Source organism: Trichosurus vulpecula, chromosome 5 (genome assembly GCF_011100635.1).
Source record: "Trichosurus vulpecula isolate mTriVul1 chromosome 5, mTriVul1.pri, whole genome shotgun sequence".
NCBI classification, from domain to species: domain Eukaryota; kingdom Metazoa; phylum Chordata; class Mammalia; order Diprotodontia; family Phalangeridae; genus Trichosurus; species Trichosurus vulpecula.
In genome coordinates, this window is record NC_050577.1 from 38,815,454 (window position 1) to 38,838,235 (window position 22,782).

The 22,782-nt window shown below is 38.7% G+C and overlaps 1 protein-coding gene across 1 annotated transcript in view; it reads left to right on the forward strand.

Annotated features, from left to right (window-relative positions):
• Positions 1-22,782, forward strand: part of ANKRD28 (ankyrin repeat domain 28) — a 139,164-nt gene that overhangs the window by 86,380 nt on the left and 30,002 nt on the right. Inside the window, exons 11-17 of the mRNA XM_036759306.1 lie at positions 663-745; positions 3,852-3,915; positions 7,012-7,080; positions 10,205-10,345; positions 17,829-17,940; positions 20,943-20,969; positions 21,467-21,541. Of these exons, the coding sequence (XP_036615201.1) occupies positions 663-745; positions 3,852-3,915; positions 7,012-7,080; positions 10,205-10,345; positions 17,829-17,940; positions 20,943-20,969; positions 21,467-21,541 (571 nt within the window). The remainder of the gene's footprint in view (positions 1-662; positions 746-3,851; positions 3,916-7,011; positions 7,081-10,204; positions 10,346-17,828; positions 17,941-20,942; positions 20,970-21,466; positions 21,542-22,782) is intronic.

Sequence of the window (22,782 nt, forward strand, 5' to 3'; positions counted from 1 at the left end):
AAATAAATTATTACAACATCATTTGGTTATTTCAGGAAAAGGTAGTTTTGGTACTTGGGTGAAGAAGTGATTATCAGTCTGCCTCAATTCCCTCTACTTGGGTGTGGATGCAATGATTTCAAATGATTTATTGTCAATTAATTTGATAATATGAGATAATAAAATCATGTGAATTTTTGTATTTTAAGAAAACTTTGGGGCAGCTAGGTGGTGCAGTGAGTAGAGCATCAGCCCTGGAGTCAGGAGGACCTGAGTTCTAATCAGTCCTCAGACACTTCACACTTACTAGCTGTGTGACCTTGGGCAAGTCACTTAACCCCAATCGCCTTGCCTGCCCCCCCCCCCAAAAAAGAAAAAGAAAACCTTTTTTCTTGTTGTTTTCCAAACATGAACTATGATGGTTTTGTAGTTGTAAACCTAGTGATTATAATAATAGCTTTTAATTATTTTTAATCTGTAAGAGAATATAGGTCAATAAAGGCAAGTTACTCCTTTCAAAACTTCTTTTAATTGAATAAAATTGACATGCACGTGAAAAACATAGTTTTCTTGAGTCTCAGAGTAGTGTGTATTTTTTATCCTACTCCCCCCAGACAGTTTAGAAAAAAGAATGCATGTATTTTACTTGTATTGTAATTAGCATACTATAATATTTGGTTTAGGCGGGGCATACATGGAATGTTCCCTCTCCATTTGGCAGCATTAAGTGGTTTTTCAGATTGCTGTAGGAAACTTCTTTCTTCAGGTAAGCAAATTATGAATTTTGGTATCTCTTGTATAACAAAACTAGAATACGTAAAAAGCCATACTTTCTTATTTAAATAGAATGGCTGTTTATTCTGTTTGTGGCTAAAGCTAACTTCTTCCCACCATAATTTTGAAGTTTTGATCTTAAAAATAGACTTTTTAGAATGAAAGAATATAATTAACCACAAGTCTATGTGAGCTAATGGAAAAATGTCAGTATTTCTGGCTTCTACACTTATTGAACCCAATTAGTTGTCTTTGAAAAGAAAATATAGCTAAGAAGAAGAAACAAATTTGAACTGTTTATGTCTGTATTAGCAAGCACACTAGTACACCCAGGATGGCCTGCTAGCACAGGTTCTTCAATCTGCTTTTGTAAAGGAAAGACAGCTTCATTCAAAGGGGTTAACAGTTGTACTTTAATTACTTTATTCTATCTAACTTCACAGGGGTTGCTGAGCACCAACTCCTACAGCATGCCCTAATCACCCCTCTCACAGGGGCTGGCGAGAAGAGCAGGGGGGGAACTCCCCCTACGTCTCAATAGGGCCAATTAAGACAGGCACAACTTGTGTGTTCCCCTTAATCCCCCTCAAGCCTCAATGGGGGCCAGTTGAGGCAAACACAGATCTCCCCCAGCCCCCTATATGGGGGCCGATCAAGGCACACATAGCATCCTAGCCTGTGCATTTCAACCCTAAAGGTTCCACACTCACTGACCAGTGCCCACCTGCTTTATACTTACATTACACCCTCCAGTGTCCTGACCTTTACAATCTAAACAGACAGTACCTGGCCCCTACAATCTATGTCGTGGTTGAGATGTTTTGAACCATAGAACTCATATCTAACACCTGGGAACAAGAGATTGTTATGGCCATGGAGCCTGGAAAAACAAACTCCTTAAGTTTACAATGTCCTAAATCCTTTTCCCACATTGTTACATTTGTTGTGTCTTTGAATATATGATGAAACTCTCATTATAATAAACTTTTATCTTGTTGGGAACAAGGTGGGATTTACATCTACAATCAAGGGGTTGTTAGCCTGGGACCTATATACACCCAGTGTTCTCTATATAGGTTTCAGAGGGTCTACAAACTTAGATGGAGGAGAAAAAAACAAAATTCCATCTTTGTTTTCACTAACCTTTAAGGAAAGAGATAATAATTGGTTCTTTCTACATTATTTCTAATGCACAACTTATATTGATATACAAGTGCAAACTGGGAGAGCAACTACTTTTTAAAAAATATTTTTCCCAAGGTACATGTCAAGACAATTTTTAACATTCATTTTAAACATTTTTTGAGATCAAGATTTTCTCTCTTCCCCTACCACTGAGACAGTAAGCAATTTGATATAATTTATATGTGTTCAATCATGCAAAACTTATTACCATGTTAATCATGTTGTGATAGAAGACACAGACCCAACAAGGGGAAAAAATATGAAAAAACACAGAAAGTGAAAAATAGTGTGCTCTGATCTGCATTCAGATGCCATCAGTTCTTTCTCTAGAGGTGGGGATAGCATTTTTCATCATGAGTTCTTAGGAATTGACTTGGATCACTGTATTGCTGAGAATAGCTAAGTCGTTCACAGTTGATCATCCTATGGTATTGCTATTACTGCGTATAATGTTCTCCTGGTTCTGCTCACTTCAGTTTGCATCAGTTCATATAAGTCCTTCCAGGTTTTTCTTATAACAGTATAATATACTATATTATGGTATAATAGTATTCCATCACAATCATAATACCACAGCTTTTTCAGCCATTCCCCAGTTGTTGGGATCCCCATCAATTTCCAATTTTTCACCACCACAAAAAGAACTGGTATAGATATTTTTGTACAAATATGTCCTTTTCCCTTTCGGGGGGTCTCTTTGGGATACGGACCTAGTAACTGATATTGCTGGGTCAACGGGTATGCCCAGTTTTACTGCCCTTTGGGTGTAGTTGCAAATTGCTCCCCAGAATGGTTGGATCAGTTTACGACTCCACCAGCCACATGTTAATGTCCCAATTTTTCCACATCCCCACCAACATTTTGTGTCATTAAGCAGTCTAATAGGTATGAGGTAGTAATTTGCATTTCTCCAATCAATAGTGATTTAGAGCACTTCTTCATATACCTATAGAGAGCTTTGATTTCTTCTGAAAACTACTGGTTCCTATCCTTTGACCACTTATCAATTGGGGAATGACTTGTATTCTTATAAATTTGAATCAATTCTCTGTATATTTGAGAAATGAGGCCTTTATCAGAGACACTGAGCAATTCTGTTTCACTAAGCACTGACTGGAATTTAGCATTTCTTTCAGTTATGAATGTGTCCCCCAGACTGCCTAATTGTCTGTGACATAAAAAGGTCAAGATCTCATGTTCTACCTGGTGCATCAGAATTCATCAAACAAAAGAATGTGGATAGAACTAGCTCCCATTTTCAGAGGAGAGTTTAAGCTGTTAATTAGAGCAAGAGATCAGTAGCTATTCCCAAACTAGGTCAGCCAAAGGACCTATATTTGCCCTTAAAATAGTATGATCATTGGAATCAGGCAGAACTACCGTAAAAAGTCATGGTCCAGAATACTGATTAGCCAGAGCTAAAAATAAGCCCTGAGAAAGTCTTTGAATACGTTAAAAAAAAAAAGAGCTAGGTTCTGTTTTAGTTATTTTTTATTGTTAGGTGTATTTTTCCTTACTTTGGAACTTTGCTCTATTGATATTTCTCAGTAAATTTTGAAAATAACTTATTCCTGTCTTGTGTTGATTAAATTATTACTGTTTACTAATAATAACAATTACTATATTTAGAAGCAGGGGAGAGAGTATTGTTTGTTACCTTTGCGTCTTCTCCCTGCTGGGAACCAGAGGTAAAGCATCGAGGAAAAAAATAACAACAGATCACCACAAAGGAAAAAGTTATTTCTAATGTTTCCCATCTCTAAGGAATTATGTATCAAGTTCAGTAACTTTACAAATACTGAAGTTATAAGTGATATGTTATGTATAACACTTTTGCATGAAACTTTCCTGGACTATTTTAGCAGAACTTTGGTTTATACTTTATGTCACTGAAGATTTAATTATTTTTTTAGGATTTGACATAGATACTCCAGATGACTTTGGCAGAACTTGTCTTCATGCTGCTGCGGCTGGAGGGTATGTTTCATAATTTTTATATGTTGAAAAAAAATCTGGTCATGGCAGTTTTCTCTCCCATTGCTTTTATTAATTGTCAGTAATCATGACATACAGGAGGCGAGAAGTTACTGGAATTCAATAGAAAAAGAAAGTCAGTGAGGGATAATGTGTCTGGGCTTATTGTCTCTGGTGCTATTCCCTCTGACTTTTTCAGAGGAGAGGTAGGAGATTCAAACACAGAAAGGTTAAATTATTAAATCATTGCACTGTACTGTGACAGCTAAAGCAGGCGGCAGTGTAGCAAGGTGGAAAGGAGAGTGCCCTGGATGAAGAGTCAGCAACAACCTGTTGTCCTCAGTTTCTTCATATATAAAAATGAAGCATGACTTGGATGAAGATCCTTCCAGCTCCAAGTGTGTGATCTATGAAGCAGGAGATAGAGAACACAAGGAGCCAGGAAAATACATAAAACTTTTTGGGGCACGGTGCTTAGGAAATGGAAGCATTATGATTCTAGAAGAAGATTGGTTCCCATGTTTTCAGATGTTCCATAGAAAAAGTAGAAACATGCCTGTGGACTCTGACATTTATGGCTCTTAGAATCTGGGGGAAAAGAAACCCCTGAGGCTCTCAAGTTCAAGCTGCAGCAGAACAAGAAGCTTCCCTGTTAACATAGAGAAAGGTCGCCTGCTGTTTTGTGCCTAGAGACCAGCTCCGTCTTACGAGACCATTCTACTTCCGGATCACTCTCCCGACTAGGAAGTTTTTTCTTATGGCCATCTTCAGTTTGCCTCATAATTGCTTCTGTCTTATTCTGTCCTTCGGAGTCCAGCAGAACAAGGTGACTCCCTCTTGACAGTCCTTCTGATGATTGAAGACAGTTGGCAAGTCTTTCTTCCTTAGGCTGCACGCCTGCAATTCCTTTAACTCATCCTCTTGTAACCTGAACTCAGGCCCTTTTGACATCCAGCTCTCTGTCCTCTGGATGCTGTGGCTTAGTCTTCCTCCAGTATGGATTCCCTAAGTGAGCGCAGAGCTGCCCCCGGAGTCCTGTGAGCTCATCAGGGACTGCATGACCCCATCTTCTGGTCAAATGTGTCTTCCACTTCCCTGGGGTGTATAGCTCCTGTGTACCTGTGGCATGTACTTACGAAGGGCCTTTCTGTTTCCTCTTAGAATCTTGATGTTTTTGGTCTTTAGCTTGCCATTGCCATTGGTATTCTCTCTTTTCCAGTCCAAAAATAATTATTCTTGTAGAAAACAGACACCAGAAGAAAGATGAGCAGCTTCTTTATGAGTGTCCATTTCGTCACACATTCATTCATTCATGGGCATTTAAGTGACTGCCATGTTTCAGGCACCCTGCTAGGGACTGGGTATGCAGGGACAGAGATGACTTTTCCTTCCTAAAGAAGCTCAAGGGATGGAGAATGGGGCCAGAGCAGTCCGAGCCTCCTGTGGTGGGGTATCCATGGAGTCCGGCTTTAATACAGAAGGTGGAGGAGAGGACAGAGTACAGAGGCAAGCAGATGAAGGGAGACTGACTGGGACCTGGGATAACAAGTACATCAGATTGGCTGAAGCATCAAATCCTTGAAGCCACATAATGTGCATTAATAAGCCTGGAAAGATAGGCTGGAGATTGTGAAAAGCTTCCAGTGCCCAACACCGGAGACAATGAGGAGCCACTGAATCCTGCAGGGCCTGGTGTGGTTAGACCTGTGCTGGAGGAGCATGGATGGATTTGGTGGTTCTTTGGAGGATGGATCACAGACTAGGTCAGAGGTGCTGTAACCCCTGCAGATTCCTGACTTTTAACCAGGTTCTCTTAGTTTCTTTTGTACTGTCTTGAGTTGCTGTCAGGTTTATTTCTCTTTAAGGAGAGAGGAGACAGTAATAAAGTCTGTCCAATTAAAATGAAGCCCATTTCTTGGCCTGAATGGATGATTATGTGTAATCTATGTGACTCATTCATAAATTCATAGGCTATCATCGTTCCCTTTGACCTTTTAATACATCCTGCCACTTCCCAAACTGAATGCCCTCCTTATGGCTCCCTCTAATTGTCCTGTTTTCATTTAGAGGCGCCACTACTTTCCCCCTTTTTTTTCATTCTTTGATACGATACTGCATTCCTCTAGTCACTTACTGAGTCGTTTTGGTGGTTTCCTCCCTAATGTGCTTCCTATCTTTCCATCATTATAGTACTTCCTAAGCCAAAATTGTTCTTCTCCAATCCATCCTCCATATGCTACAACCAGTCTAGTCTTCTTGAAGTATAGCTCTAATTATGTCAGACCCTCACCCACTCCCACGACTGCATTGGGTCCTGATTCTCTAGCCTGGTACTCAAGGATCTTTTATGCTCTGGCTCAACCTGCCTTGTCCAGTCATTCCTTACCTGCATAGGAGTTTCCCCTTTTCTCTGGCCACAGCAGGCCCCTAAAACATCCCCTGTACATATGTTCCTTCTGCTTGCCATTGAGGAAAACATCGCTACTGCTATTATTCAAGGGCTGACTTAAGAGACAAGACCCTATCAAGTTATCTCAGTAATTTGTCAAAAAGTGGTTTTGCTAGAACCTTAATCCCAAACTCATTTCATATTAATTTCTAATTGACATGAATTATGAAAACACCCAATTTAGTGTGTATCTTATTTAATACTTTAAGTATTAAATAAAGTATTTAAACATTTAATACTCTAAAAGTCATTGTAAATTCTGTAACTACAGTGTAATTTTTGTTTAAGCCACGTAATAAGAGGGGAAAATATTTTGAAGTATAACATGTGATATTTAGATTCCTTATTAAAAGTTCTTTATTACAGCTACATTATAACTCATTTTGTAACATGTGACTTTAAAATTTTACATAGCACAAGTTTTATGTTTTAAGTTCTATTAACATGTTCCATTACATGTTGTTATAAAAGTTACCCTTTTAAAACTATGACATTTCTTTTTGTGCCATCAGTTAATATTTCATATCTATAAAGAGCGTTGTCATCTAATTAAATTCAACTTGAAAATAATTGATAATAGTAACTTATTTTTGAGTTATCTTAAAAAACTTTTACAAAACATTTAATTAAGCTTATTTTGACATTACTAGGAATTTGGAGTGCCTAAATCTTTTACTTAATACTGGCTCAGACTTCAACAAAAAGGACAAATTTGGGAGGTAGGATGTATTATATTTTATTTACTTTAATTTTGTGACTTATTTGCTTTCCTTTTTAATTTTATTCAAAAATGCTATTTATGACTTAATGTGCCATGAACATGGAAGCCAGAAAAGACCATCTCTGGTGCTGATAAGTTTTAAGTCAATGAGCCTTGCTGAACTATGCAGCAAGTCAGTGAGTCATTGAGGGTCTTAGTGAGAGTTTAAAAGACTACATCCTAACCATTTACTCTCATGTATAGCTAATTCAGTGAAACACACATTTAGTACCCCCAACTGGATTTAAAGTGTACTGTGCTAGGTTTGGAATATTCAGAGATAAAAACAGTATAGTCCCTTCCCTCAAGGAAAGGAGGAAGCATTCTACTTTGGATCTAAAGCAAGGTATTTTGGAATAGGAAATACTACCAGGAGGCTCAAAGGGGTGCCTCACCTGCACCCTGAAACCAGGGGCTTACAAGAACTTGAAGGTTCTCAGGAGGTGAGAGCATCACCATCATGGGGGACAAGTCTGTGCAGACAATTGTTGTCTAGAGGATGAGTGACACTCAGCTCAGTTTGTCTAGAGCATAGCATGTGTGATAGGTCTAAATAAATGTGTTAGAGCCAGATGTATTAGGAGGGCAGAGTTTATAATCTCAAAGAGGATCATATATATGTCTGAAAGGTTCGGAACCGCTGGATATAAGAAACTCTCAAAGTAGGAGGCAGAAGAATCAAAGCATATATTTAGGCTCCACAGTAACCAACCCATGAACCAGCATCCCCATTTTGATATATTGATCAAAAGCTTCCAGGCCCAGTGAGTACGCCTCGCAAGAGTAACCAGGAGGCCACAGAGAAGCATGATGGTGTACAGCAAAATCATATACATGCTTCCCCTCTATGGTAAAAAGATTACCCACTGGCCTCAGGTCCTTGTTCAGCTTCCTCCCGTAGGTCAGCTCTGCTACCAGCAGCTCCTGCTTCGGCTGTGGCTGTGGCTGTGGCAGCCTCTGGCTCCAACGGAAGCTGTTTTTAACCATCTGGCTTCTGCGGGGGTGTAAGGTACGCCGGGGAAAGCACAGGTTCTTTCAATCTGCTTAAGCAAGGGAAGCAAGGTGAAGGGGCCGACAAGCTTACTCCAGTCCAACATACAAACAGCATTCAGTTCAGGGGAAAAAGCCATCTAGTCAAGGGCACTTGTTGACTAAGTGCTAAGGAGCCCATTTTTGGTTACCAACACACCAGATCATATCAAGACTCAGTTTATCCTAGGGGCAATAGGGAGCTTGAACAAGGAAGTGATGTGGTAAGACTTAGGATTTGGGGTGATTGCTTTGGCAGCCATGTAAAATATTTGGGGAGAGAAAAATTGGAAGTTTTTCCATTCCAGTTGGAATGCTATTGTTATAATAGTCTAGTCAAGAAGATATTAAGGCCTACATGACATGGCTGGCAGGGCACAGTGGATAAGAGTACTAGGTCTGGAGTGAGGAAGACTCATATTGCAGAGCTCAAATTTGGCCTCAGATCATTCCATTTAGCAATTAGAAACCAGATTGCATGGGGTGAAGAAGTAAGTAAGAGGGTTAGAATGCAGAGGCATTGAGAGTGGACAGATTCACAGGGGTGGGGAACCTGTGGCCTCGTGAGCCTCCTAGAGTTTTGCCTGTAGGAGGGAAGCTGACAGATAGAAAAGCCATTTTTGGAAGGGGCAGCATCAAGGGAAGGTGTGTTGGAGAGATGGAACATGGCTTATTTGATGGTGGGTGAGAAGGCATTGAGAAAACAGGGCTGATGAGGGTGGTCAGAGTTCATGGAGGAAACCTGGAAGAAGGTGTGCCATCAAGGGCACAGTAGAACTGGCTTTAACTAGGGGAAGGGTCACACTTCATCAGAGCCACAAGTGGCTGTCCCTAATACCATCCTATAGCCCTCCTCCAAAAACCCTCACAGGACTCAGACACTAAGAACACTTTTTCTTTTGCCACAACACATGCTTTTCTGTAAAACTCAGGCAGATAATTCTGGCTCTGTAAAGCCAGTAGTAGGAAGAAAACATTGAGAAACTTAATGTCCCTTGTTTGTTGTCAATTAAACAAGGAAGGAAGACCATAAACAAACTGGGCATCCCACCCAGCAGTGACCAGTGCTTGTCCCATTTATGCATGTGCTTTCTATAGGGAGGGATATGTGGATGTATAGAAAATAATGTGATTGGGTTTCTGTATTAAGGAAATAACTATAAAAGTAGAGTATAGCAGCTAATATTTTATGAGGGGAAAGCAAAGATTAAAAATCTGTATGACTTCACAGTTATTTTGAGATGTGCTATAAAGCACTCTTATGAGTGCTAATGGAAAAAATTAGTTATGGATTCGTGTGTAGTTACAGAATGCTTTTGTAGCAGATTTACCTTCTTAATTATCCCTTAATGTGACAGAAATGAAAATTAGTCAGTATCCTCTGAGCACATGGCTCCTGAAAGGTTAGAGAGGGCAGCTGAAGTGTTCAAGGTGCTCAGGGAAGTTAGCCTGGAATTGCCTAGGTAATTGGCGTTGACTCAAAACCCTCTTTGTAGTAAAAGAAAATGAAGCTTACTGTGCTGTAAATGTATATAGGTTTGAAAAGAAACAATTCCATGAAGACTCTTTCTTTTTGTTACCTTTGTGTTTCATTTGATTCTTTTCATTACTAATGTTTATGCAATTTTGATACTCTGATAGCATTCTGAAAATATTATAGTGAAGAAAAAAATTGACTGCACATATTAAAACAAACTGTAGTTCTTCTGAATTGTCAAATGTAAATGGGTACATACTTACCCATTTTTGTTTGAGAAATCTGGTTGACATTCCAGAGTTCTTGCCATGCTTTTTTTACTCTTTTATTTCCTTCCAATTTTCTGCATTTAGAACAGGAATAGCCTTTTCTCTCCTCCCTGCTACCTGATTCTCTCTTTTTGAACTTCCAACTAGCCCACCATCAACCTTCTGTATAAGGGAGATTAACTTATATAACATCAGCTTAAGTGATTTCTGTGTGTCTGCAAACAGTCAAGATTTAGTAAAATCTGCCTTTGTTTCTGAAGTTGTTTACTGGTGTGTATTTCTCTTCTTTATTGAAATGGACATGGAAGAACGCCCCTCCACTATGCTGCAGCCAACTGTAATTACCAGTGCCTGTTTGCTCTTGTGGGGTCAGGAGCCAGTGTGAACGATCTGGATGAGAGAGGCTGTACGCCCCTGCACTATGCAGCCACCTCAGATACAGACGGCAAGTAAGTATGACGATGATGGGACCAAAGTTCACCCTGCATGTCAAATAGAGTTTTAGTGGTGTCTGTCTCTGTATCCCCAGTGCTTAGCGCATATTAAGTGCTTCACAAATTCTTAACTGACTGACCTCTGTTTCTTTAATAGGTATAGCATTTGTATTATGTTTCTCTTTGTCCAAATAGGAAAAATAGTTTTGCAGATGTTTGTTCTTAAATCATGGCTTTTCCCTCACAGCCCCAGCATCTGGGGCTTGCCATTCATCAACTCACATTCCAACACAAGCCACTCTGGCTGCACAAACCCCTTCCTGTAGGCCAGCCAAACTCTCTTATTTTACTAACTAGGAGGAGTGCTTGCTGGAGATGAGATGAGAGTAACTTTGTTTGGGGAGCCACCTTAGAATTTATTATAAAGAAAGAGGGAGTGAAGTCATATATAGTTAGGCTTGTAGCCTAGATTTTGGGGAAAACAGATTTCAAAAGATTCAGAGAAAGAATGAACAGTCAACAAATATTTATTAAGTGCCAACTATCTTTGTGCCAGAACTGTGCTAGGAATACAAAAGAAGGCAAAAGACAGTCCTTGCTCTCAAAGAGATCACAGTCTAATGGGGAAGAAAAGATGCAAACAATTATGTACAAATAAGCTACATACAGGATAAATTGGAGATTAGCAATGGGGGAAGAAGGCACTAAAATTAAGAGGGATCAGGAAAATCTTCCTGCAGAAGATAAGATTTTATCTAGGATTTGAAGGAAGCCAGGAGGGAGGTCATTCCATGCCCATGAAGATGCTATGTTAGGAGATAGAGTAGTGTCTTCTTCAAGGAATAGCAAAGAGATTGGTGTTACTAGCTCACAGAATATATGGGGACTGGTGGAGGAAGGTGTAAGAAGACTGGGAAATGATGAAGGTGTGTGTTATGAAGGGTTTTGAATGCCAGCAGTTTTAAATTTGATCCTAGAAAGAGATGATAGGGAGACACTAAAGGGAGACACTCCCGATCTTATTGGGAGATGATATGTTCAGGCTTTCACTTTAGGAAAATCATTTTGACAGCTGAGTGGAAAATGGGCTTCAGTAGGAAGAGACTTGTGGCAGGGAGACCCACTAGAAGTCTATGGCAACGGTGTAGATGTGAACTGATGCAGCTGGCGCCAGAGTGGTGACAGTGTCAGAGGAGAGGAGGGTCATATACCAGAGACGTTGCCAGAATAGAAACATTAGCACTTGACAGCTGTTTGCATGTAGCAGGTAAGAGAAAGTAGGGAGTCTTACAAGGATGCCACAAGTAGGTTGTGAGCCTGGGTGACCAAGTGAACCCGTCTTTGAGATATCATAATAGTTCCTTTCTTTTCCCTTCCTGAAATCTACATAAGAAGTCTGTCTTTTCTAGGTTTGGTTGATTCCTTCACTATAGTGAGGAGCATTTAACAGCCTAAGGGAAGGAGAATGGTTTGCCCTAAACAGTAATAGGGAAGTTCAGAAGAGGAGAGCTTTGAGGGGTGGGGGGGTTGTTAATGAGTTCCGGAAGGTAGAAATGGCCAGGTGTAGCAGCTGATTGGTAGTGTGGATTAAGAGAAGGTGAGGATGCCGATGTTATGAATCTGGAAGACTAGAAAGGATGGTCATGCCTTTGATAGAAATAAGGTAGGAAAGTTTGACAGAATGGTGGGTTTGGTGAGAAAGGTAAATAGGTTTCGTTTTAGATACACTGAATTTGAAGCATGAATGGGACATGTCTAATTTGTAAGACTAGAGATCATGTGCCCAGGGAAGGCCTTGCCACATACCTGTACCCACCATTAGGAGGCAGGAGTTTCATGAAGAGCCAGTTAAGGTGATGAGAGTGGCCAGATTGGTAGCAGAAGAACCAGGAGAGAATCGAGTACCCCACCCCCATAGGAGAGGTTAAGAAAGATAAGGACTGAGAAAAGATCATCAGACTTGGTCTATTTTAAGAGAGCAATTTTAGTTGAGTGAATTCAGAAGCCAAATTGAAAGGAAAGACCATGGAAGTAAGAAGTATGAGCACTTTTTCTAGAAGTCTGGCTGAAAAAGAAAAGCGAACTACAGCACAATTACTTGAGGGGCTGGTAAAGTCTGATGAAAGGTTTTTAAATATGGGGAGATTGGTTTGTGTTTGTAGACATCAGTATATAGAAAGTAATTGTTGGTTAAAGAACAAAAGAAGGAATGGTGGAGATGATGGCCATCAATGGCTCGTGCAGAAAGGAGTTGGCCTTGGCAAGATGAAAGGCCACCTTGTTCTCAGAGAGTGGAGCATAGAGGAGAAATTGTGATGTGATGTCAGAGGTTCTTGAGCATGTGGAAGAAGAGGCAGCTCATACTAAATAGGTTGTTTCACAGCAAAGCAGGAAGCACTGCCTTCAGCAAGTCAAGTTAAAGATTTGAGGAAAAGCTAAGGCTTGGGACAGCATCTGTGGAACCCGGAATATAGAATCAGTTACAGAAGAATAAGAGAACGTCCCAGTTGAGGTTAGATAACATAAATTTGTCATGGACCTGATCAAATTAATTGCATGAATTCTTCCAGCTTCCTTATGCAGCTGGTGTGAGTAATCCAGGATTGAAGTTTGACAAGGTGTGAGTAATGGGACAAGAAAGCAAGTGATTTGAGAGTAGAAGACACTAAGAAATTTTTGTAATTAGTTTCTTTAATGTGTTTCTCAGTTTCATAGTTTATGCTTCTAATGTGCAGAACTTGTATTTCATTGAAGTTGTGCCTTTTGGGGGTTTTCCCCATCAATTTTAGATAATACCACCTTACTTGGGAAATTTTATGGGAATAAAGATCCTTTAAAACGGTCTTCCATATTATTTTACTTATAAAGTTTCTCATTAAGTTTTCTTATTATAATCTATCTTATGAAGATGATATTTGGAAGGGCACGACACCAGTGAAATCATGCTAGTTCAACAACTCACTCAAAGTCAAGCTAATTTTATCCCTGTTTTGAGAGGATGAGTCAGAAGGGGTTGTCATATGTATTTCCCTCAGATGTTTCCTCTCTCCTTCTGGGGATTAATGAAGTGACCCGCTATACCTTTGTTCAGAGCCCCTGAGGGTTAAGACCTTTATTTAATGAGAATGTGTATATGTGTATTTTTTCCACTGGCTTCTTCCAGAATCTGTGCACATTATTCTCCCCTCCCCCACATTTTTCCTTTTCCTTCCCTATAGCAGTTCTTTATTACAGATTCCCCCTCTTTTTACCTGCATGTCCTTGCCCCATCTTATATCACCTACCAAAATCTTCTCTCCTATGCCTACCCAAGCAGAAATAACTGCCTTCTTCCCTAAAAATCCCCAGTGTGTATTTTGTTTGGGAGTATATTGGATATTTCAGACATACATTATTTAGCTCTTTTTGTTCTCATGCTTTTCAACCCTCTCATCGTTCTGGTAAGGAAACTACATTCTCTGATTTTATCTCCTTTTTAGCCCCTTAATTTTTAGTTCTTTTGCATCACAAAAAAAGAACTGTTACAAATATTTTTTGTGCACAGATGGGTACTTTCTTTAATCTTTTCAGGGGACAGGCCTCGTTGGGGGTACTGCTAGATCAGTGGGTTTGCATAATTTAGTAACTTTTAGGAGCATAGTTCAAAATTGCTTTCCATAATGGCTGGACCGATTCAAAAATCAACAACAGTATATTAATATATGGTGACATTGAGGTTTAAAGAAGATGTGACGTATACTGTTAAGATCAAGTACCCTTTGGGGTTTAATTTGACATTTTGTTGTGATATGTACACCCAAGTTTTTCTGGGCCATAATTATAAGAAGTTGAAAAAATTGAGAAATGATGGTTCTGTGATAAAACTATTATATCAGTATCTTTCAGATGAAATAATTGAAACTATTTTACACACATTGTATACTTCAAAAGAAGTCACTATATATGAAGCATTTTCACTGGAATACTTCCTGCTACTTTAAAAACCTCCTCTTCACATAGGTGTTTATTTTCCAAAAACAACTTTTTGTTTCAGCACTTAATGGAGCACTAAGTCAATACCTTGAAGTAATGTTATTCTGCCTATACGTTAATCTTGTTCTCTGTGTAGAATTATTTCTGTTTTATTATTGTATATATCTAGTAAACTTGATTAGACTTAAATGATTACCATGAGTAAAGTGTTTGCTCTTTGTGTTTCATATTTGACATAACAGGGAATTTGTGTTGTGACTATAGTAAAGTAATAGAAGTTAAGCATATGCAGACATACTCTTCAATACTTTGAACATCCCTTCAATAGTTTAAAAGACCTGTGATTTCATCGGTATGAGTACTCCTTTGATATATTGTAATCCCTTCTTACTAAATAATATTTCAAGTTGCTATGTATAAAAAAAGTCAACTATTTAGTGGCCAACTAAGCATCTGATTACTCTCTTTGCAGTCAAGTCTGCTGGTCCTCAGGTTACAGTCTTAACACCTTGTTTGTACCAAAAGCCTTCATGATAGGACCTTCTAAACCTCACAACTTTATTCCCAGAGCCTTTGAGAAATCGGGGATAGTCAATGGCATGCCATGGAAAAGAACATTAAGGTGCCCAAACATGCTAGAACTTGTATGGTCACAATGCTGTTTTGATGATTCTGCCTGAAACATTGGTATGACTCTTCTCGAAATTCTTTTTCTAAGCCAGTTGGAAAGGCATACAAGAAAATGACATTGCAGATCATCTCATTATAGTCATCTCTGCTTCTCCTTCCACTCCCCAACAGTCTTATTTCAATCATCCATCTTATTCATTCTTATTGTTTCAGAGTTGTAGTTTTAGCTATTTTCCAAAATCAAATACCCCCTCATTGTACCCCCACCACGCCATCACGCCATCATTGCAAATAAAAGAATATGCTATGGCCTCTAAAGGTGATTCCAATAGAGAAATTCCAAAAATATTTTGAACGGTGAAACATCACTGGAAGTAATTAGGTAGCCTATCAAGGTGATTTTTTTTTCTGTAAATGAATATATAAGATTTTTTTAAAATCAGTTTCTGATTAAGAAGGAATTGGACCCAGTGATCCCCAAGGTTACTTCTAGCTCTAAGATTCTATGACTCATAGCTAATGGGTTTTTTTTAACATGAAATTATTTTTATTCAATTATTTCTAAACTTAATTTTTTTTAAAGTTTTGTCTTTTTCTATACGACAGTCATTTTCCAACATTTACCATATGTCAAATTGTCATAGCCATTCTCCAATATGAGCACCCTTTTTGTTCCCAATTTTTTGCTAGCAAGTTAATCCTTCTTAACCAACAGCCCTCTCCTTCTTCTTCTTGTTCGTTTTGAAGGAAGCTTAGTTTGTATTCCCAGTACTTGGCACAGTACCTAGTGCATAGTAAGTGCTTAATAAATGTTTGTTGACTGGCTGACAATGGAAAGAGAACAATGTGAAACTCAGAAGGCCTAGGTTTTATAGTCTCAGATCTTAGATGTTTTAGTTGTATGATTTCTGGGAAATCCACTTCTGTGAGGGTCCCTTTTTTTAATCTTTGAAAATATAATGGAGATTCCTACCTTACTTTATAGGGTGTTGTACAAGTTAGAATAATATTTGTCAAAGTACTTTAAAAATTTTTAAGTACTACACCAACATAAGGTGACATTGAATGTTCTCCAGTTTCATTTATAGTGAAAATTTTATTGTTCTAAAGTGGTATTGCCTCTGGTTTTTGGACAGAGGTTTCACCTTTATACTGCTTCCATTGATCTATGATCTTATCAATGTGGGACGCTTCCTCTAATGATGTAAATTATATCCCATCCTGGAGAGACTTCTCTAGATCTCTTGAGGTTGTCTAGTCTTTAGAGAGCATGTAGGCTGTCTACCAGTTATTCCTCCCCATCTTGCCACATGATAAGTACACCGGTTTTCCTAGTCTTTCATGTCCCTGATAGACATTCCTAATGGCAACTCTTCTTTTGTAATGTATTTCAGCCTTAAATTAGTGTACAATGGCAGTGAAGCCTTCTCCAAATGAATGATTATTTGTTAAGTTGGTGCCTATATTACAGAAGAAAAACCATATGTGAGCCTTACAAGTCAGAATGGGATTTGTCAAAAAGCTTTTCAGTAGAATCACACCAGGCCTTAGAAATGCTAAACATGAGAGAGACTGCAGCCTTCCACTGGCCTTAATTTCTGATGTAAATTTTAACTCCCTTGAACCAAACATTCACTCAGGACTTTGTATTCAGTATTTAATGTAGTCAGACCTTTCACGATCCTCTCAGTTGTTGGTAATCTTCCCCAAAATTGACACACTGAAATTCCTTTGTGTTTACTTTGTGTATCGTTGGTGTTTGTTTACCTTTCTTTGTACACGCTTGTCAGCCCAAAGCATGGAAACTCCTTGAGGACAGAAATAGCTTCCATTTTTGTCTCTTGTGCTCCCGGCAGTAGGCACAGTGCCAGCCCGTAGTGTGTATTATAAATATTTAGTGAACTGAGTTCTATTTCTTGGTAGCCATATCAGCTCCCATGAATGCAAGTATTATCTTTAATGTTACTATCCCCAGTGTACACATCACAGTTTCTCCTCTGCTTCTCTTTATACCTTACCTCTTGATAAGTGATTTCCAACTTGAGTTTTTTGTTTTTGTTTTTTTAGCTAGTACTGTTTCTTGTCATCTCACAGTAATGATTGGGAATCATGAAATTCTCAAAATGTTATATTTTTCAATATGATTTAATTTAAAGTATGTTATATAGGCCTTTTGGTTATCTGTTGGTTATAAGAAAAATAGTGAAAAGACAATGATAATACAGCTAACATTCCATGGTACCATGGAAAGAGGAGACTTTAAAATTGGAGGCCCTCTGTTCAGATCTTGTCTCTGATACTTACTACCTCTGTAAACTTGGGCAGGTCCAGGCCTCAGTTTCTCTATAAAGTAAGGAGGTTGGTCTGTCTGGCCTCTGAGATCTCTTCCAGCTCCAGATTCATAATTCTCTGAACTGTGTTATCTCATTTGTTCTCATTTGGGGAAGTGGGTGAGATAAATACTGTAAGTATTACTAAAGTTTTAACTAGGAATAACTTTTCCCTGGGGCTTGACAATAGGACAGAGATAAAGCTGGACATAAAACAATATCATCAGGAAAGGAGCTTTTCCTTCCCTCCGAGAGGATTCCCCATTTGTCCTCCTCCCCAAGGAGTTGGACGGAAGTAGGAGGAAGGGGAGCCCAGAAAGAGGGATGCTCTAGCAGTGGAACCTTGGACTTGGGGTAAAGGAGCCTACTGTGAGTAGCAAAATCCATACTTAAAGAAGTAAGGTCATAGTTACATAGAAATATTTGTAATTTGCCATGTGAGTAATGCTTTTCCATGTGAGAATAGTTATGTGTAGGCAAACATTATATATTTTGAATTATCCTCTGTTTTATTACTGGTTAAAGTAAAGGATGTTAAGATTATGCATTTTACTGTTCCTCCGTAGGTGCCTGGAATACTTACTAAGAAATGATGCAAATCCAGGAATCCGTGACAAACAGGGATATAATGCAGTTCATTATTCTGCTGCCTATGGTCATCGTTTATGTCTTGAACTGGTAAAAGTGCTATTTTTTGGTGGGGAGTAATATAATTTTGTATTTGAATAATCAGAAAAACAAACTAATAATAACTAACATTTATATGGGCTTACTACGTGCCAGGCATGGTGCTAAATGCTTTACATTTCTATCTTTGGATCCTCACAACAACCCCGGGAGGTAGGTGCTATTATCATCCCCATTTTACAGATGAGAAACCTGAGGCAAAGAGAGAGTGGAGTGACTTGTGTCTGAGGCTGGATTACCAAGTTTTCCTGGCTCAGGCCCGTGCTCTATCTGTTGTGCCCCCTAGCACCACTGATTTGTCTCACTAGAGAAGGAAAAATGATTCCCATTTGTCATGTCAAACATGCTGCGCTCTTCCTGTCTCAGGGAATACTCTCCTGGCCCTTGGCTTCCTTCTGCCAGCTGTCTTGATCTGTTTTTCCTATCTTCCACTAACCAGTTTCTAAGAAAAGTTTATGCTCAGGACCTGTACTTCTTGTCACCCCTTCTCTCAGTCCCTTGCAGTCCAATTTTTGTCCTTTATGCTAAAACTGCTTAGTTTCAGGTCACCAGTGACATGATGGTTGCTAACTTATGAGGTCTTTGTTCCTACCTCATCCTCGTGGTTCTTCCTACATACAGTATCTGACCCTGTTGATGACCTTTGTTCTTGATTCTCTCTTCCTTCAGCTCCTGTGACACTGCCTCTCCTGGCTCTCCTCTCTGACTACTGCTCTTCTCCCTTCCTTTGCCCACCTCCAAAACATAGACACCTTCCAAGACTTTCCTCCATTTCTATGGCCTCAACATTTGGCAGAAGACAGCCAAATCTGTCCCAGTCCTGATCTTTCTAACTCCGTTCCCATATTTTCACCTTCTTAGTGGACAAACCCACCTGGATGGTGCACTGTCTCACCTAGCTTTTCCAAGTTGGATTAATCTTCCTACTTAAACTTGCTCCTCCCAGCCTTCTTATCTCATTTGATATTAGCAGCCTTCTAGTCACCTAGGTTCTTCCCTTTCTCATGCAATTGTTAGCTACATTCTGTCAACTTCACCTTGACAAAATTAAGTCCTTGCCCCCTACTCCCATACTCTGGATTTTCACCTTGATTATTATTAATTGCCTCCTTACTGTTTGATGTACCTGCCTCTTCTGTCCATCCACTCTATAGCGGTCAACATAATATTCCTAATGTGCCAGTCTCTTTACCTCACTTCTCAAAAACCTTAGGGACTCACCATCACTGTGAAATAAAAAATAAAAACTCCGTTTCTCTTCATGTATGTATTCCATGTCTTGGCCATACTCAATTACTTGTTGATCTCTGATCTGGTATTGCCTTTACCAGTCCCCATGTCTGTAGCTCCTTCCATTGCTTCATCTAGCCTTTCAAAGCTCATCTTAAAGCCTCTCTGCTCCTAGGCATTTAAAAATAGTTTCTCCCTCTCTCAGTTTCTCATTCTTTTATGTTGAATCTCTAAATTAAAGTGCCGCTTCCTACAAAAAAAAACCCCATTCCTCATTTCCCGTATTGCTAGTGTTTTCCTCTGTCAAAGGTAGCTTCCATCTACTCTATGTTTCTCATGTATTCAACTATTTGTGAACATGTTCCCTCCCCATTAGAATGTAAGTTTCTCAAGGGCAGGAATTATTTTTGTTTATTATTATTTTTTTTAAATTAGCTTAAACTATAGATAGCTAATTAGAGTACAATTAAGTCTTTAAAATTCACATTTCCTAAATTTATGTATTTCTTAAATTCATGCTTGAATTTAATTAAATTTGGCTCTTTTATTCCTTATCAACTTTCTAGAAGGAAGGAGAAGTGAAGAAATGAGACCTCTAATTATATTCTTCCCTTATTGTTACTCTTTTTTTCCTTTTTCACTAACTTCTCCTCCTTCATCCAGTTGCCTGCCATGTCTTCCCAGGACTTCTGGGAATATGTGAAGGCAGCATTTTCTGACTGAGGGAAATAATCAGCTAAGACTTTACCACTGCAAAAGGAACAATGATTTCACATATTTAGGTTTGAATTGCTACCTACCATTCATCCTCCTTGACTATAACCAAAGGAGGTTAATGTGATACAGTTTATAGGGCACTGAACTTAGAGTCAGAAAGATCCAAATTCAAATTCCACCTCAGACACTCACCAGTTGAGTGACCCTGGACAAGGCTGTTAATTTCATTGGTGTCTGAAGACCTCTGAACCAGTAACAAAATACAGAGTAAGTTAATGGTTATTTATACTGAAACAGACTCATCAGGTCAAAGCTTACTAAAACAATTTAAAAAACAAATCAGAAACTTAAATGATTCATATCAGAAAGTGACAGGGAGTAAAGAGTAGGAGGGAAAGAGTGAGGTTCTGCTGTTGAATTTTCTTGCATATAATTGCAGATTTAGAACTTAGAGAATACATAAGTTTCAGATTTAGGTATGTTGTGATTAAATTCTTAGATCCAAGTTATAAATACCTTACTCATTGTTTTAAAAATCTCAAAAATACAGAGTTTAAATGTTTATCTCATGTAGTATATGAAACATAATGTAACATTACCTACCCTACAAAGATGCAGGGAGGAATATTTTGAAAACTTCAGATCTACTCTATAACTATGAAATTGCCCAGGGTCATATAACCAGTATGCGTCAGAGGTGGGAGAGACCAAAACCCAGGTCTCCTAAGTGGCAGAAGAGCCAAACTGCATTGTTATAGAAAAAAATTCACCAAGAGCTCCCAACACATACAAAATAACAGGTCCCATCCAACCCAAAAATAGTCTTTGTAAACTGCTACTACTCCTTTTGGAAAGCTTTTTATTTCCTTGGAAGGCAAGGACAAATAGTACAGTGTTTAGATTAGTGACCACTGAAATATATAGATCCAAAACAAATAATAAAAGAACTGTCTGTAAATATGGAATACTTTTAATATTTGATATTGAATGTTAATTATTGCTGATACTGTATAAAATATATACTTTCTTTTTGAAATTTATTTCAGATTGCCAGTGAAACTCCCTTAGATGTTGTAAGTACATGCCTTTATAAAATACTGCATGAAAAATTTTATTGTGACAGTTTAGATATGGTTCTGACTCAAGTACTGAGGTACACTAATAACCCTCATATGGTTGGGCTTTTTTTCTTCTGATCTTCCATAAGGTTATCCCGTTTCCATTGTCTTTCACAGTCATAGTGGCTTTAACTGGGCCCATACCTACTGTGTTACATGGAGAAGAAATGATCAGAGGGAGCTGTGATAACAGGAAAAATTGAAGTAGTGTTGACAATTTGATAGCTTCCCTCTAACTTGTCTTTGGTATGTCTTCAAATATCACTCAGTCCGACCAATTTTTTAGCTTTAATCTTTCATTTTTCAGGTACTTTTAGTGGGGATAAAAAATCTCAATTTAAAAATAAAAATTAGTCTGAAACTTTAAAAATTGAGAATACTTGCTTATTTGTAATGTGTGTTTTTGAAGCAACATTTTTCACATTTAAAGTGTGACTTTTTTTTTTCCTTAGCTAATGGAAACCTCGGGTACAGATATGTTAAATGATTCAGATAACAGAGCACCAATAAGCCCTTTGCACTTAGCTGTAAGTATTGTTTCCTTAAATTACTTCATTCTTTATTTTATGGGTGAATTTTTCATGTATTCATAAAATCATATGACATTATTTTGAGATTTCCATGGAAATGAACAGATAGTGTATTTACACTCATACAAATACAGGGGCTCAAAAGTTGTACCAGCAAAGCAATAATCACAAGATAGATGATAATTGTCAAAATGCCTATGTGGTTCTGTATCGCAAAGCATAAGAGACTCTCCATATAGAAAACAGAAGAAGTAAACCTTTTATTCAGACACCAGAGAACGATATCCTGAAACCAATAAGCCTAATCCATCATAGCAGCAAAGAATTCAATACATAACATCACAGCATGGAGCCTTGCCATCCCAAAACCATCTGCCCCTTGGTGGGGCCTTCCAGAAACACACAGCCACCACACATCTGTTCTTTCCCTCGGCTCTAACTGCTCTCTCCCTAGTATTTCCTGTGACAAACTTTCCTTTTCCTGTCAGCAAGCTCCTCCTGCCACATGTGACTTAGGCTCCCTGTGATGTAAGCAGGTCACATGGCCTATTAATGAGTAGGAAAGATCTTCAAATCTAAGTTGCTGTCTAAGCCAACCACATCAGCATAGGACCCCTTTACCTGTTGGCTGCAGCATGACCACACCCAGTCCCACCAGAGTCATTTCTTACCAGTAGTCATGGGCCCTGTGATGATCAGGGAGCCATCAACTGCAATCCTCGCTATCCGAGGAGGTCCTTTGGACCTTTTCTGTTCTGCTGCTGTGCCCTTGAGACTCCTGGGTGTTGCTATCTTCCTTGTGCCTACCATTTACCCATGTAGCTAAGCTCTTCCCCAGTTAGAATTTGAACTCTTAAATTGCAGCTGTCTTCATTTTTCTATTTGCTTTTTTGTTTCCATTCCATAGTTAGATCTTCCAGCTTCAAAGGTTCTGTGATCTCATTGATGCCTTCCTCTACCTTTTATATGGGTGCCAGTAGAGTCTATAAACTATCCATTCTCCTTATGTGACCAGCCTGTCTTCTTTCTTCATTATATGTATCTTAGATGGTCTCTTTTATACTTCTTTTTGCACACAGTTCTTTGACTACGTATATCAGTGTGTGCACAATGAGTACAGTACGTATAAACATGTATATGCAGTATATCTGCATGCCCATATCTACTGCCTACCATGCATATTCCCATTGCCCTTTAGGTGGTGATACACAATTTAATTCTTTGAATGTAACATTTAG